This window comes from Ursus arctos, unplaced genomic scaffold (assembly GCF_023065955.2).
Source record: "Ursus arctos isolate Adak ecotype North America unplaced genomic scaffold, UrsArc2.0 scaffold_10, whole genome shotgun sequence".
Taxonomy (NCBI): Eukaryota; Metazoa; Chordata; class Mammalia; order Carnivora; family Ursidae; genus Ursus; species Ursus arctos.
Window position 1 is genome coordinate 66989336 of NW_026622764.1, and position 16511 is coordinate 67005846.

The 16511-nt window shown below is 41.2% G+C and overlaps 1 protein-coding gene across 6 annotated transcripts in view; it reads right to left on the reverse strand.

Annotated features, from left to right (window-relative positions):
- FRY (FRY microtubule binding protein) overlaps positions 1–16511 on the reverse strand; it is a 429999-nt gene that overhangs the window by 205922 nt on the left and 207566 nt on the right. For all 6 annotated transcript variants that reach the window (XM_048215644.2, XM_048215641.2, XM_048215639.2 and 3 more), the window contains one exon: positions 2075–2274. In XM_048215644.2, the coding sequence (XP_048071601.2) occupies positions 2075–2274 (200 nt within the window). The remainder of the gene's footprint in view (positions 1–2074; positions 2275–16511) is intronic.

Sequence of the window (16511 nt, forward strand, 5' to 3'; positions counted from 1 at the left end):
AATGAAAGTATCTGCACACGAGGATGACCACGTAAAGATGGGCAACTGAATATAGAGGGTTCAGAGGTGGGCTCATCCAGCCTGAGTTCAAGCCAACGCTGTGTGACCTTGGGCAAAGACTTTGCCCTCTCTGTGCCAATATTTCCCATCTGTAAATGGGGATATAAATACCACCTACCTAAGGTCACTGTGAAGATTAAAGGAGACAATAAATTAAGCCCAGTGCCTGGCACATAATAAATACTCCAGGAATATTGGCTATTATTATTAGCAGTAAGAATAACAGAAAATTTTCTTTAAAAATGAGTGAAAGGGGAAAAGATACTGTACTAAGGTTTAAAGGATTAAAACTATAAAACCAGGAAACATTCTATAAAATAGGAAGCTAGAATTCATGAAGATAACCTCCACTGATTTAATTAAAACATTTATTTATTTAATTTGTTTGTTTATTTGCTTGCTTGCTTGCTGGGTGTGTGGCAGCGGGGGGGACACACAAGCAGGGGGACCAGTAGACAGAGGGAGAACCAGGCTCCCCACTGGGCAGGGAGCCCGCCTGATGCAGGACTCAGTCCCAGGACCCTGGGATCATGACCTGAGCTGAAGGTAGACGCTTAACCAACTGAGCCACCCAGATGTGCCTCCAAATTAAAACTTTAAAACGCAAAATTTGTAACTTCCAGGCAACCACATATTTAACAAATATTCTTGAATTTTGGTTCCTAAACCTTAAATTGTGATTCTTACAAAGGTCTTTTTTCCTTTTTTTTTGAGAGGGAGAGTGAAGGGCTAGGGGCAGAGGGAAAGGGAGAGAGAGAATTTCAAGCAGACACCATGCTGAGCGCAGAGCCCAATGTGGGGCTCCATCTCACAACCCTGAGATCACGACCTGAGCCAAAACCAAGAGTCAGACACTTAACCGACTGAGCCACCTAGGGGGCCCCACAAAGGTTACTATTTTTTTTTAGAGAAAGAGAGAGAGAGAGTGATCACAAGCAGACAGAGGGGCAGAGGCAGAGGGAGAAACAGACTCACTGCTGAGCAGGGAGTACTATGTAGGACTCAGTCCCAGGACCCTGGGATCATGACCTGAGCTGAAGGTAGACGCTTAAACAACTGAGCCACCCTGGCGCCCCCCACAAAGGTTATTTTTAACAGATAATGTTGAGCATCATCCATTGCGTATTTTTTTAAAGACCTATGTTGTGGGTTCAATAGTATTATATTCAATTATTTTAAGCCCTGATGCTGTAAAGCCAACCTCACATCATCTTCTCATGCCCCAGGATGAGGTACAAAGCCGAGTTTCATAGAAAAAGCTGTGTCATTCGGAATTCCTTTCCTTTTCTCTTATTGTGTGTGTCCTGAGAAGGTCAGAAAACAAGTAATCTGAATCTACCAATTGGACTTTCTTCTTTGAGATTCAGGACTCTTGTCTGTAGAGCCCTTGTTAAAGCAATTCACATAAGGCTGAAACACAGGCCTTACTTTGTAGCAGAATCATCTGCAAAGAAAGATACTGACGTCCAAGGACATTATCTGTCTAATAAGGGACCTAAAGGTAAGTGAGCCGAGAATCTCCTGTCCTCCAATTTTCAGAAAACAAAGAGGTGTTTCTGAATGACTCACCAAATAACGTCTTCAGACAATACATCACTGAGACCGTATGTTCTCAAACTGGGAGTTCAGGCAGCCACTTGAAGAATGATTTTTTTTTTCTCATTTACTTTAAAAACAGACAAAAGATTTTGACTAAAGTGTATGTACATAGCAGAGACCCTGAACACAAATTTTCTAGGATTCCTACTTATTGTTAAATTATGCTTATTAGTCTTAACTGTAGTAGCAAAGCGGGCTACTTAAATGTATTTGCCGAGGATTGTTTTGAAGTCCTTGACTCTCATTTTCTTTTCTTAAATCAGGAAACTTCATTATAACTTTTTAAAAATTTACCTATGGTATCAAAACCACCTTGGGAAATCAGGGGATTTTCTTCCATCTTTTCTTGGAGCTGTAAAATCTACTGTATTTAGTGTAAAGATGAATTTTAAAGGGTGTCGTGGCACAAACTCACCAGAGGTTCTGCCATAATGATGCGAATCTTGCGCTCAGCCTGAGTGGTGAAGTTGACAAATAGACTCTTGAGGACATATTCTCCTGGTTTGCTGTCTGGGTCCACATTGATGGGTAACATGGTTGGCGGCCCTTTCTCTCTCTGCGTGCCAGAAACAGGTGGAACTGGAGGCTTGATATAACCGTTGCCAACTGGAGAAGCTGAAAAATATAACAGATGTTCTTACTGGCTGAAAATAACATCACAAATATCCAGAATGGCTGTATTAAAACATAAACAGAAGGATATGAATTGTATCAAGAAAGCTGCACTTCATGTCATAACTTGGCCTTATTCTTTAGGCATGGTGTCAGAATTTAATTATTTTGATCACATTAAGTTTGCATTATGCTGTGTTTGATAATCTCAAAGTACTTCTGGTTATCACATTGCTTTAGGTAAATTACCTTGTAAGCACACAATACAGCTGAGAAATCCTATCACAGTTAAGATGTTTTTTGCTTCTATTTTATGTCCCAGGGAAATGGACTAAGAAAATGTATATGGAAAAAAAAACCACAATTTCTTGTTCTGGTTTTCCTAATGGCCAGAGCACTCTGTGTTTTATTCTAATTATGGAAAAAACTCAGAAGTTTCCATGAACCCAGAAGTTTCAGAAACCCAGCTGGCTCTTGCTCCTGAAAGAGATGTCCTTCTTGAAAGATAAAAGGCTCAGGCAGTGCCCCATCTACGCCATTCAAGATGTAGGTTTAACTCTACACGTGCACTACCCTTTGGTCCAAGTTGGGATGTCTCTCCTTTGGAAAGGTGTAGATTCCCTATATGGATTAGATCTTGAAGAGAGGGAGCTGTCACAGTCCCCAGTAAGTGGCCTCCTTTCAGAGTGCAACAGAGCCAATTATTTTAATTTGAGAGAGAAAAGACTTTTTATTCATAAATGAAAATTTCATGTCTCTCCACTTTGTACTACACTTTGGCATGTCAAACACTAACACGCACCAGCTCCTTCCACCTAAGTACCTGGGATATGGTCGGGTATGACAGTCAATGAAAGAAACAGAGTTAAACATGGTTTAGGACAGAGGCATCAAAAGTGCTAAGGACAGGATGATGATAAAGTAGACTTTTTTTTTTTAAAAAAAGGAAGACGATCTAGTTCTGGATGACTGGATACAAAGATTAAGACAGAGAGTGAAGAAAAAGTGAATTTCCAGTTTGGATACTGGTTTGGATATCAAGAGGATGGTGGTATATCATTGATAATAAAAGAGAAAAAGATCCAGAAAGCTGAACACTTTTTTCAAAATGACAAATTACAGGCTTCTCCTTCCTTCTTTCTATCCCAAGTGAAATTCTGAGGAAGCCAAGCAAAACTTTCATTTATTTTATTGAATGACAAGGCTGTCCTCATGCTAAGTTATAGCTTCTCCCTTCTCTTTCCTCCTCTTTCCCTACGCTCCCTCTTCTCCATTCCATTTAACCTACCATGCAGGCTGAGGGGTTCCTTACCTCTGAAGGGTCTTCCCATATCTCAACTACCACTAAACTTTATGGTGCGTCAAATTATAAAAATAAAATACGTCTTTTTTTTTTAAAGATTTTATTTATTTATTTGATAGAGATAGAGACAGCCAGCGAGAGAGGGAACACAAGCAGGGGGAGTGGGAGAGGAAGAAGCAGGCTCATAGCAGAGGAGCCTGATGTGGGGCTCGATCCCATAACGCCAGGATCACGCCCTGAGCCGAAGGCAGACGCTTAACCACTGTGCCACCCAGGCGCCCCAAAATAAAATATGTCTTTGGCATGGTATTCCATTTCTTCTCCATTCTTATGAGTCCATCCTTGTCCAGGCCCTTGGAGACTTATGGCTTGATGACTATAGCAGTCCCTTTGCTGACTTTCTTTCATTCATTTTACATACCAAACAAAACTTCCTTTCCCATGGCTTTAATCATAACACTTTTTTGCTCAAGATTTTCAGTGGCTCTTAATTATCACCCAGCTTCAAACACATGGCCCGGTTTTGACAGCCTTCCATAGATTGCCTCCACCCAGCACCCAAGTCACGCTGATGCCCTGGCTGGCCCGTGAGCACACTGTTCTCCCTTGTGCCTCCTTTCCACTCTACTCTGCTCATCTAATTGTCTCGTCCTTTCAGAACAAATGTCTAGATCCATACCCACAAAACCTACCCCAGGCCATCCTTCACTGATCAGTATGTATTATAAATTTAAACATTTAACTCACGCTCTTTGGTATCATACACGCTACATTACCTAAGACAGACTCCGAAGATAGCAGACAAGTGAAGTAATTATCAGTTGGTCCCATAGTTTGTCCCAGGTGTGGCCCTGTAACCGAACCATATATTCTGCTAAATGTATCCCCTGAAAGCTCCCCAACAAAACTGTCACCTCCTGGTCTAATACGGAGTTCTTCACACAGATAATACTCAGTAGATCTCCTTAAATAACTACCTACAATGACAGCTAACTTTATTTCTGTACATCTTGAAGTGATTCATAGGGAGGGAGCTCTCAGAGAAGAATCCGTAGAGTCTTTAAAGGAAGAGGGTGCAGTATTTGCAATCGAGAGTCAGTAGTTAAATGGCATTCCAAGCGGCTCCCTAAAAGTCACGACTTACTCTAATTGGACATATTCAAAATCAGGTGATGCCAGTGAAGTGCTGGTCACCGTCTGCTTGACCTGCTCTCTCTCAGTGCAGGTGTCTTTTGGAAGTGGGAAGCCTCCCAAGGCCAAATTACAGAGGGACATAAGGGCTCCACGAGATATCTTCCTACTGTTATCAAGGGCATTGTGCCATAGGCCTGGAAACTGGAATATAAACTGAGAAAGTCTAAGTGGAGGGCAATCTTTCATTATCTTTAGTTTTCCACAGGATTTAATCCATTTCTAGAAGACAGCACGAACCAGGTTGATGTAACATACAACTGCGATATCAGATCCATAATTACAAGACTCTGGGGCCCAAATGTCATAACCACAGTGAGAGGATTTTCACGAGTGACCTCTGGCAGTCCGCCTGCAACATCGCATTTTGAACCAGAGAGCCGAAATCCAGATACCGGAAAGTCTCTCAGATGAATATTCCATTTAAATGGCCAAAGTACCAAGTCACTGCTGTCAGAAAAAAACCTTAGTCCCCTGTACTACAAAGCCAGACATCCCTGTGAGTACAAAAGTCTGCATAACCTTAGCGAGCTGGGACTAGCCTAGCCCAGCAGAGCCCCGTGCCAGCACTGAAGGAGGTTCAGGGGCGGGGGCCAATCACTCCTGTTTCAAACATATCCGCTCGGCAGACGGAGATGCAGTAACATTTAATGGGGTAAGTGTCCTTGAACAAGATCCGCTCTGTTTTAATAACTCCTCTTTGTCCTACACTAATTAACTCAGAACAAACCCTAGCCTTTTGTCAGAATGATTTTCAAAAGTAAACATATGACATAGGACCTTTCAATAACTCAGTTATCTGGTGACAATACAGTTAAGAACCAGGAAGCACATGTTGTCTGGTGGTCAAAATTGAGTCCTAAAGTCCATACCAGTCCAAACATTAGAACATCACTACGAGAAAAACATCGTGAGACTCTCCCTCTGCACCTGCTTGCTTTTAATCTATGCGTAATTAAGATCAATGGTCTAGTTTTTTAAGTTCACGAGAGTCTGAAAACTGAAAATTACAAGGGAAAGAGGCAACATCTTTGGGTAGAAACTCTAAGCGCAAAAGAAGGAAAAACATGGCACTACGCTAAAAAGCCTCCCGAACTTAAAAATGAACTTGCACGAAGCCAAACATGACTACTTTACATTGCATTTTAAAGGGCCACAGAATCAGGCACTCCGACAGGTGTGGGGGCAGTGACGTGCCCGTCCAGCATGTTGTCACAACTAGGATTCCAAGACGAACACCCTAACTCCCGGGGAAAGGCGACAGGAAGTGTGGTAATATAGTCCTGTATTGGAGAAGGTGGGAAAAAGACTGATGTAGATTTCCAAAAGACAAGCCTACAAAAAAGGTTTGGCTGTATAACAGAATTTAGAATTAAGCTTAAGAATTTAGCTCTGAAGAATTACATCTCTTTCCTCATAGGTCTGATTTTTAACTGGCACTTATTTTTGATGGAAACAGACATATCGCCAATTCAGGACCAGCCACACTTTGGCCCCTTTCCAGCTTGGCCAATGCAGGCGGTTACTGTCTGCATCGAAGCTTCCCCACCGACAGTGTTTCCACCACTTTCTGTCCAGCCGGGCCAGCATGTCCGCCCACCCTTCAGGGTCCAGGTCAGGATTCCCTCCCTGACCTGGCAGGTCCTGGCCACCCAGCTGCCCCCGTGACGGGGCCTCTGGAAATAGGGATCCCTGCTCATGAAAGGGTCCTGACAGGTCACCGTTACCTCATTTTCCCCACCTCAAAATATATGTTGACGGAACAATTTAATTTGCTAGACTGAAAACTGCTCTCATTTTAATTTCCTGCATGGGATACGTTTTCGAGCTTCATCTCCATCTGCTTTTATCCTCTCTCCTTTTCTTCTTCAGCTCATCTTCCCATGTGCACACATCAGCTCAATGTCCCTAGGAAGTCACCCAAACCGGGGTTCCTGGGGGTGGGGAGCTGAGGTGGGGGCCTGAAGGAGAGCATCACGTTCAGCTATTAACCAGGACCCTACTTATCAAATCTTTTGGAAATTTGCTTTCTTTTTAGATTTTCTCATTTACATTTTTTAAATTTTTTTTAATGTTTTTTTATTTTATTATGTTAGTCACCATACAGTACATCCCTGGTTTCTGATGTAAAAGTTCGATGATTCATTAGTTGCGTATAACACCCAGTGCACCATGCAATATGTGCCCTCCTTAATACCCATCACCAGCCTATCCCATTCCCCCACCCCCTCCCCTCTGAGGCCCTTAGTTTGTTTATCATAGTCCGTAGTCTCTCATGTTTCATTCCCCCTTCTGATTACCCCTCCTTTCTTTATCCCTTTCTTCCCCTACTGATCATCCTAGTTCTTATGTTCCATAGATGAGAGAAATCATATGATAATTGTCTTTCTCTGCTTGACTTATTTCACTTAGCATTATCTCCTCCAGTGCCGCCCATGTTGCAGCAAATGTTGAGAAATCGTTCTTTTTGATGGCTGAGTAATATTCCATTGTGTATATGAACCACAACTTCTTAATCCAGTCATCTGTTGAAGGGCATCTCGGCTCCTTCCACGATTTAGCTATTGTGGACATTGCTGCTATGAACATTGGGGTGCATATGGCCCTTCTCTTCACTACATCTGTATCTTTGGGGTAAACACCCAGTAGTGCAATGGCTCATTTACATTTTAATCTTGGATTGAACATGTTCGAATTTTTCTCCATTGCATTCTTATATCTTAAATGGGTTTGTTGATGTTGTTATTTTGTCCCAAATTCTGTTTCTATTTGGTTCTGTTGGATGGCTCCAGGGGCTGCTTTCTCTCTTTCCCTGAGTCTTTATTTCTTATAGTGAACAGGCTCCATTCCTTAGTCTGTAAGAAATCTCTTTTCGGCTTTTGTGGCCCATTCATTACCTCTTTATTAGATCTATTTCTGACTGCAAGCGATGATCTTTCAAGCATGACTATTTTTTTCCCAGCGTCACTGCCTAACAGCTTGCCTTTAGGCTGGCTGCTTTTAGCTGGCTAAGGTCTTCAGTCCACTTTCCTTCAATTACCAACATTTCCAGGAATTACTAACTTCCTAACTGCAACACCAATACAAACACCCCACAACTCATAGTTCAGCTACGTTTTTATTATGTCACCGAAAGGAAAGTTAATGTCATAATGAGTTTCCACATATGAATGTCCCAGAGGCTAAAAGTGGCACTATTTGTTATAGGAAAACAATTGGTTTTCTCAGTCAGATTTTCTGAAGTTAATACCATTACTCATTAGAGGCTACCATTCATTCATTCATTCATTCATTCATTCATTCATTCATTCATTCATTCATACCAATCTTTATTTAATGAGTACTTAGGTTTCACAAACTGTCCTAGGCCCTGGGAAGGTAGCAGTGAATAGAACAGATGGTTCCTGACCTCACAGAGTTTATGGCTGGCTGAAGCAGGGCCATGCAATCTGCAATTTTGTGTACACACGCACACACACATGCACACAGTCAGACTGCAGTATGTTCAAAAAGAAAAATAGGAAATTAACCAGAGTGAGGGGATAGAGAAATGTTCAAATGTTTTAGTTTGGAACTGCTCTGGAGAGGAATGAAAGCTGTGTGCCTTCTTGGTGTCTAAGAAAATCTGAACACAATTTGGCTTGGGCAGGATCTGCTTTTCCAGCCCATCCCTTTGGCCCGCCCTTTTCTGTGTCAGTTCTGGTTGAGAATTTTAACCAGGCTGCAAAAGGCAGGAACCAAATGTCCATCCTGACGCACAGCTCCTCTGCCTCCCACCACAAAGTATGTGACTCTGGAAAGACGGCCATCTTTGTCTGCTTTTCTCCAGCTTATAAAGATGGACAAGCACTGAGCCAGTTGTTCGGAACACTTAATGCTGTTTCTGATGTTCCCATAACTAGAAGCAGCCTCTCAGCATTTGAAATTAAAAAAAAAAAAAAATGGTTTCCTTTTCTTTGGAAGTACCCCTGAGATTATATGGTGGTAACTATTCCAAGTAGCTACTCATCTTAGAAATGGAGGTTCATTTAAACAATGTTATTTCCTAGAGATCAATGTAACCTATCTTTCAACAGAGGAGTAAATTGATTAGAGTTCTTTGTTCATAGTGGAATATACATTATTCTTTCTGCCAGTTCTCAGGGACTCATTCCTTTTGTAGGTTCTGAGGGCAAATCCCATTAGTACCCAAGTGCTGGGATCCTTCTTTAGGACCTGATGTTCACCCCAAATCCTTCTTTTCCTGTAAGACTTATTTTGTTTACTGGCATTACAGGAACATTTCATAAAACATAACAAACCAAGAATGACGCAGCTACTGTGAGAACATGTCACACTGTGTATAGAACTATAATAAATTGTCCACTAATGCATTTATGAGGGTGCTTAAGAAATGGCATTTTAAAAGGTAGTGCAAATACTCAAAATGACCAGAAACTTCAAAAGTCATGCAAAATAAATTAGGATAAAAAGAAAAAAATCTTCCAAATGTGATAGGAAGAATTAGTTTCCTCTCAAGAGTATTATTAAGAAATGGAAAATGTTGGGATAAGAAGAAACAATTAGTGTGAGCAATAGAAAAATATTTCTTAACAAAGAGATGGATGATTCCTAATTTTATATATTTCAAAATCAATCAAGAAGAGAAAACAAGGTAAAAATACTCAGAAATGCTTTTTGCCCTGGAAGAAAAATATAATCAGTGACACATTAAGTTCTTCTTAATTTCTATGTAATTCTGGTAATGTGAAATATTCCTCCCAGTTTTGTTGATAAAATATTCTTCCTTTCTCTTCCACTACTTAGTTCTCTCAGTCCTAGAGTTCTCAAATTGTGTTCCTTCAAGTTTCAGGGTCCACAAGATATCTCTAGGATAATTAATGTCTTTAATCCTCAGAAATAATCCTAGGCCAAACAATCTCACTTTTACAAAAACCAGGTAGGTTGAGAGAGATGAAGTGTCTTGCCTAAGGTCACAGAGTGGTTGACCCAGGATCTGATCCCATGTTTCTCTGACAGCATATATTCTGAGCTTCTTTTATGACCCTGAATTTAAAAACAAGCCAGTTGTCTATGATGAAGACTGAATAAAGTAAGTTCCCTTACTTTGGCCCTGGTATGAGCCAGTTTGGGGATGAAGAAATAAAATATAAATGTTGTGACTTGGAGAATGAAGCTTCCTATAGATTAGTATAGGTGGTGATTTTCTAGAAAGGCTAACATAACTGCCAGCCATGGAGGTCCCTCCTGCCAAGTTGTCCGCCCTCTTAAACTTGAATGCATCTTTTAGCCAGTAGAAGGGCTTTGGGAAGGGCTAGAAGTACAAAAAAAGAGTTAAGAATTGAAGACCCATGGGGCACCTGAGTGGCCGCCCAGTCGGTTGGGCGGCTGCCTTCGGCTCAGGTCATGATCCCAGGGTCCTGGGATTGGGCCTCACATTGGGTTCCCTGCTCAGCGGAGAGCCTGCTTCTCCCTCGCCCTCTCCTCCTCCCTCTGCTTGCGCTCCCCCCCCTCTGTCAAATAAATAAATAAAATCTTTAAAAACATTGAAGACCCATAAAATATATGAAATCTGATTATTGACACACCTTAGAAAGGTCTAGAGACTACCCCTTCCAAGATATACTGATGATATCAACTTTAACTGGTTATGATTCAAACAAGGAGCAACCGAACTTCTGTTCAGGCTGCAACCTCTCCAAGACATTTTTGTCTTTGGTCTCCCAAAGACTGGATACCCGGCAGAGAGTGAGGGAGTACAATAAAGAGAACAGAAGTATTGAGTCACTGCCCTGTTTTCTTTTCTCCCTTCCTTTGACTTCCAGTATTTTATCTTAGAGAAATGACAGTAACACTTCAGTGATTTCCTTTATAAATGTCTGTCATCTGCTAAGATGCAATTACATGGACCTTTCCCGATTTTCAAAGTAGGTACTGTCATCAGAGCCTGAAAGAATGTCTGCCAAGATCTGTGAGCAAAGGAAGATGAGGTTACATTGACATTTCAAGGTCCTTTCTCACCAAAAGGAGATCGAATAACCTGCTAGAGGCAGGATAATCCTGAATTTCAGCTTCCTTCTCCTCAGCAGAACCCTGTAATTCGTGGGTCCTTCACGGCCATCCTCTCCTCCTTCTCTCATTTTCTTTTCCTTTCCATTTCTTCCTCTTCTGGCTTATTTTATGCAGCAAAATCTCATTAATTTGCAACCCACTGACTCAAACTTTGTGATCACTTGCACAAGGCTTTGCACTTTTTTTTAAAGCTAACTTTCAAAAAGATATGCTGACCTTACAACGGGAATCAGGGGTGATCAGAATCTCCGCACATCAGACTCTCCGGAAGGCTGGGCCCCACCTGATTCAGTGGGTCTGGGGTGGGGCTCAATAAACTGCACTTTTAACCAGTCCCAGGTAAACGGGAGAACCAAGAGGATCAGTTAATCCAGTGAGTAACATTGTTTTTAATTCCATTTGCCTATAGCTATACTTCATTAACTTTAAGGAAGTTAATGCTTTTCAGACAAAACATCAGAACACTGAAAGGGGAGTCAAAGGTCGGAGTATGGCTCCGTATGACCTTGGGGGTGAACCTGCACCAACTGGGCTTCAGTTTCCTTATCTGTTAAAGAGGCCAGGCCAGGTTGTCCTCTCTGCACCAGTATTCTATGACTACATAAAAATACACGCTGAAGGGGCACCTGGGTGGCTCAGGTGGTTTAGCGTCTGCCCTCGGCTCAGGTCATGAGCCCAGAGTCCTGATATCGAGCCCTGAATCCTGCTCGCTGCTCAGTGGGGAGTCTGCTTCTCCTTCTGCCCCTTCTCCCCCCCCCCACTTGTGCTGTCTCTCTTTCTCTCAAAGAAATAAAATCTTTAAAAAATATATACACTGAAAATTCATAAAACATCACTTATTCAAGACTTGAACAATTCAAACAATAATTAACACTTATCCATCAACAGACAAGTGGATAAGGAAGATGAAGTATATGTGTACACACACTGAAATATTACACAGCCACACGAAGGATGAGATCATGCCATTTGCAACAACATGGGTGGACCTAGAGGGTATTCTGCTAAGTGAAATAAGTCAGATTGAGAAAGACAAACTCCATATGATTTCACTCACATCTAAAAAAACCCCAAACAAACAAATGAATAAACAAAAAGTAGAATCAGACCTATAAATACAGAGAACAAACTGATGGTTGCCGGAGGGGTACCAGGATGGGCAAAATGGATGATGGGGAGTGGGAGGTACAGACTTCCAGCTGTGGAATGAGAAAGTCACAGGGATGAAAGGCACCGCACAGGGAATACAGTCAATAGTACTGTAACAGCTTGTATGGTGACAGATGGGAGCTACGCTCGTGGAGAGCATCACATATAAACTTGCTGAATCGCTATGTTGTACACCTGAAACTGATGTAACATTGTGTGTCAATTATACTCAAATGCAAAAATTAAAAAAAATTTAACACTTGCCTTCCCTTGAATTAATATGAATTAGTGAGATTGTATCATTTATCCTCTCTATGGAGGAAAGCTTTACAAATGATCCTAACCCTTCTGCTTCTTCTCTGGTTCCACTCACCTTCCTGAGACTGGCAACTCCCTATAGTACAGGTGGACACGTGAGGAAGCCTGTCTTTATTCCTAAACGCAAATGCAAGACTTGTGTTAACATTAAAAAAATAATTATGTACCGAGAGTCTGCCTCTCCCTGTAGTAGGCCTAGTGAAGGACGGAAGCATCATCTCTTTTCTGGACCATTGATAAGCCAGACACTATGGAATAGATGGCATTTGACCCAGGTCTTAAAGAACAGGTAGGATTCTGATGGGCAGAAAGGAGAAAGGGGCAACTCAGGCAGAGGGAATAGCTTGGCAGGTGCATGGAGACATCTGCTAAGAGTCTCTCCTCGTCCCTCCCTCCCTCCACCCTCCTACCACACAGGCCTATCTTAGCACACATGTTCAAACTCTCTCTTCACTAAGGAACTGTAAAGTCCTCAAGAACAGGACTACATCTTGTCTTTATTCCATGCACTTAGCACAGTGCCTGGCATAACTATTAAATAATTGTGCTTACCTTAATATTTGTTGAACTGAACCCATCTAATTCTATAGTACAGCCTTTGTGTGAACGAAATAATTGTATATATACGAAAAACTTAAACTCTTAAGTCCTATTAAAATGTAGGTTCCTAGTTCTTACGATTAGAACTAAAGTCTTGAATGGCAAGCCAATGAGTTTAGACTTTATTTAGAGGACAACTGGGAGCTAGCAGATTTCCGGGAAAAATGCTGAACTGGTGTTGTGGAGGGTGGGCTAAAGAAGGGCTATTTGAAGGACAATACAAATTAAAGACCACTGTACCTACTATGAGAAAAAGAATAAAGATGGGAATCTGGATGGGGTCTACGGAAACAGGAAGAAGAAAATAAGTGAATCTTATACAGATGGACCTGAAGTCCAGTCATATCATCCTTTCCCAATAAAGAAAACATGCAAAATAGGTTTCCTGGTGAGATGTTATAATCATTAATGTGTTTTAAAAGCATTTTTAGACTATCAACTCTAGAAGCTTTCTCAAAACTCCCTACCAGTGGCAGGACACTGGTCAGCGTTTCTACAGCCAAGCACTGAAAGTGATGTTGGCTATGTACTCCTGAATGACAGAGCGGCTTTCAGGCTCCTCCCACTGAAACAGAAATGACTCTGGCAGTGTGGCAGAGAGGAAGTTGTAACTCGCCCTATGTCCATGTTCATCAAGTTTTCAAAATATTGTAGCTAATGTCCATTTCCAAGAAAACAATGGGGATACAGAAACATGTTAAATGTCACCCTAAGGAAGCAAAGAGATAATTCAAAGGTACATTGGGTACATCTTATAAGAAAACTGCACTAATTTCTACAAGTCAATGGAGGAGGTAAAAATGAGTAGGATGATTAAAGACTTAGGGAACAGAACAACCCAACGTAATGTGTGGACCTTGTCTGAATCTTGACTGAAGCAGCCCAACTGTTAAAAGACATTTCTGAAAAATGACAATCAAAGCACCTTGAATATGAACTGGAGATTAGGTTACATCACAGAATTGTGGTCAATTTCGCTAAGTATAAAATTAGCACTATGGGTAGTTAAGAACATATCCATATTTTCTAGAATGCATACTGATTGTTTGGAGTTCAATGAAATGATATCTCTATCTGATTTGAAATGCTTTAACAAAGAGAAAGAAGTATAATGAAGCAAACCTGGCAAAATCTTGATAACTGTTGAATCTGAGAGAGAGCGATATGTTGTATATTCTTTACCCTTTTGTGTTCGAAAAATTTTGTAATAAAACATTGTTTAAAAGATAAGGCCCATTTATAAAAAGTTCCCTACATCTTATAATGGCTAAACTCAATTTAAGGAACTAAACTCAATTTAAAAATACGTTAAAAAATCAAACACTATTTTAATCTGGGTTCCATCACATAGGTTGGAATGTTCACTCAGATCTCAGGTCCAGCTACATCCTTTCACATGAACTAAATGTGCGGGGCGAGTGGTGTGAGTCTCAGAGTGTTTACACGTAGGACACATGACAAGGATGTGGGGTGTCATTTACACAGACATCCTTTATCATACCTACATCACAATACAGTTTGAGTCCTTTCAGAAAAAGTTTGTAAGTGAGATCAGTTAATCTGTTCCCTGAATAACAAATTTTCATCGATCCTTGTTGTATAAGTTACTCTGCAAAGTTCTGGGGAGAATTCAAAGATAAATTTAAAAAGACAATCTGAGAGATTTAAAAAATGTAGTATTTTCAGCTACAAGATGCCACAAGGCTGTGTCAGGTTGGAAGAGCACAGAAATTTAGGAGAGCATTCGTTAGCTTCATTTATCTATGCATTTCATTTGTTCATTTATTCAGTCAGCTAATATTTACCAAGGGCCCACTCTACTCCAAGCGCTGTGTTAGCTGCCAGGGGAGCTGGTAGTATGCAGGGGAGGAAGGCATTATAAAATAAATACACCCAGAAATACAGTTACAAAATAGGAAGTGCTGTGAAGGAACAGGGGAGACATATGTGTGACTGTGGGGTCAGGGCGGGACTCTCTGGGATGGTGACGATGAAGTTGAGACCTGGAAATAACCGATGATAGATAGTCAGAGAAGGCGTCACGGCGGAAGAGAATGGGGGTGGGGAGCACTGGGGTTGCAGGAATTCGTATAAGTAGGGAAGAAAGGACATGTGATGGCGGCTCACTCCCTTCTGGTTTTATTAGAGGCTGTTCTGGCCAGCCACTCCCTGGTACTTCCCTCCATCCCTTTACCCAGCTTTACCCTCCTGCAGGGCACTGACCTCTCAATGATATATGATAGACGTCATATATTTGTTTTCTACCTGTCTCCCCACTGCACTTAAGTGCAGCGAGGGCAAGGAATTTGTTTTATTCCTTTTGTATCCCCACCTTTTAGCTTAATACTCAATAAATATTTGCTGCATTAAGGAGTACGGAAGCATTAAGATGTATGAGGTCATGAATTGTCTCCAGCTTAGAAGCCCGACATTCAACCCAAGACTCACACTAAGTGTATTGAGAGAGCTATTTCTGCAACCAAGCAAGATGCTGACAAATAAAGCACCAATCTGCCCAGGAGTAGAATATAGTATCACGGATGACAGCATGTCATTTCAGTAGAGAATGACTATTGGTGTGTTGAACACGCCTGGCTTATGAAATCTTCAAAGCAGTTTGTCAAAGTGTGGCTTGTGACCCATTACTCGATCACCAAACCTATATACTGGGCGCTAACCAGGATGAGTTCAGTGAGATAGAATAGAAAACCACAGGAGAGAAAATAGCAGGGTGATGACATCCAGCACAGTGAGGGTAAGTAAACACTATTTCACAAAACTTTTGTTTTCAGTCTGTCTGCACCTACAGATATGTATGGGGTGTGTGTTCTGGGTCATAATGCAAAATGTGGTTTTTTTCTGTGGGTCATGGTCAAAAAGGCTCTAGAGGCTGTGGGAATAGCAGTCGCTTGCAGACCACTATTTGGGCACTAGACTTCAGGCCTCCCCAAATGACAAGCCTGGCTTTCTGAGCCATTTTATTAGAAACATTCTGAAGCTGGGCATTGAGGGAAAGAGAAGAACAGTCTCTGACAGAAGTTTTTGCCACTGTGCTAGTGGGAGCATTATACAGGGAACCAACCTAAAGGGACAATGAGGACAGCGCAGACTGGATGTGCAGGGACAGCCACCAGGAGCGGTGCCAGAAGCTGCCGTATTTTGACAAATGAAGGTCATAAAGCAAAGTTTTAGCTATTTCCCCGCAGGATCCCCTTTCAGATTACATGATGGAGGCAGTGACCTGAAGGGGAGTCTAATCCTACATACGTCTTTGTTAATACAGATTATATTATAAAATGCATATACACAGTTACCATATGCATTACAATATGCATTGTTATCTAATGTATACAACAATATACATATATGTATATAAGAGATAGACATTATGTATATGCATTATATACTCTACATGATGATATATTTCCAACTTCTATAGTAAAGGAAAAACTTCCAGGGCAGGGTATACAGTAGAAGCTCACTCGACTCTTGTTAAATACATTAACTGAATAAGTGAAATCCTTTGTAGTCTAGTTAGTTTTTTATTTTGTCAACATCAAAAGATTTATTACATTCCTGGTTCCTATGTACTTATTTACTTTGAAGA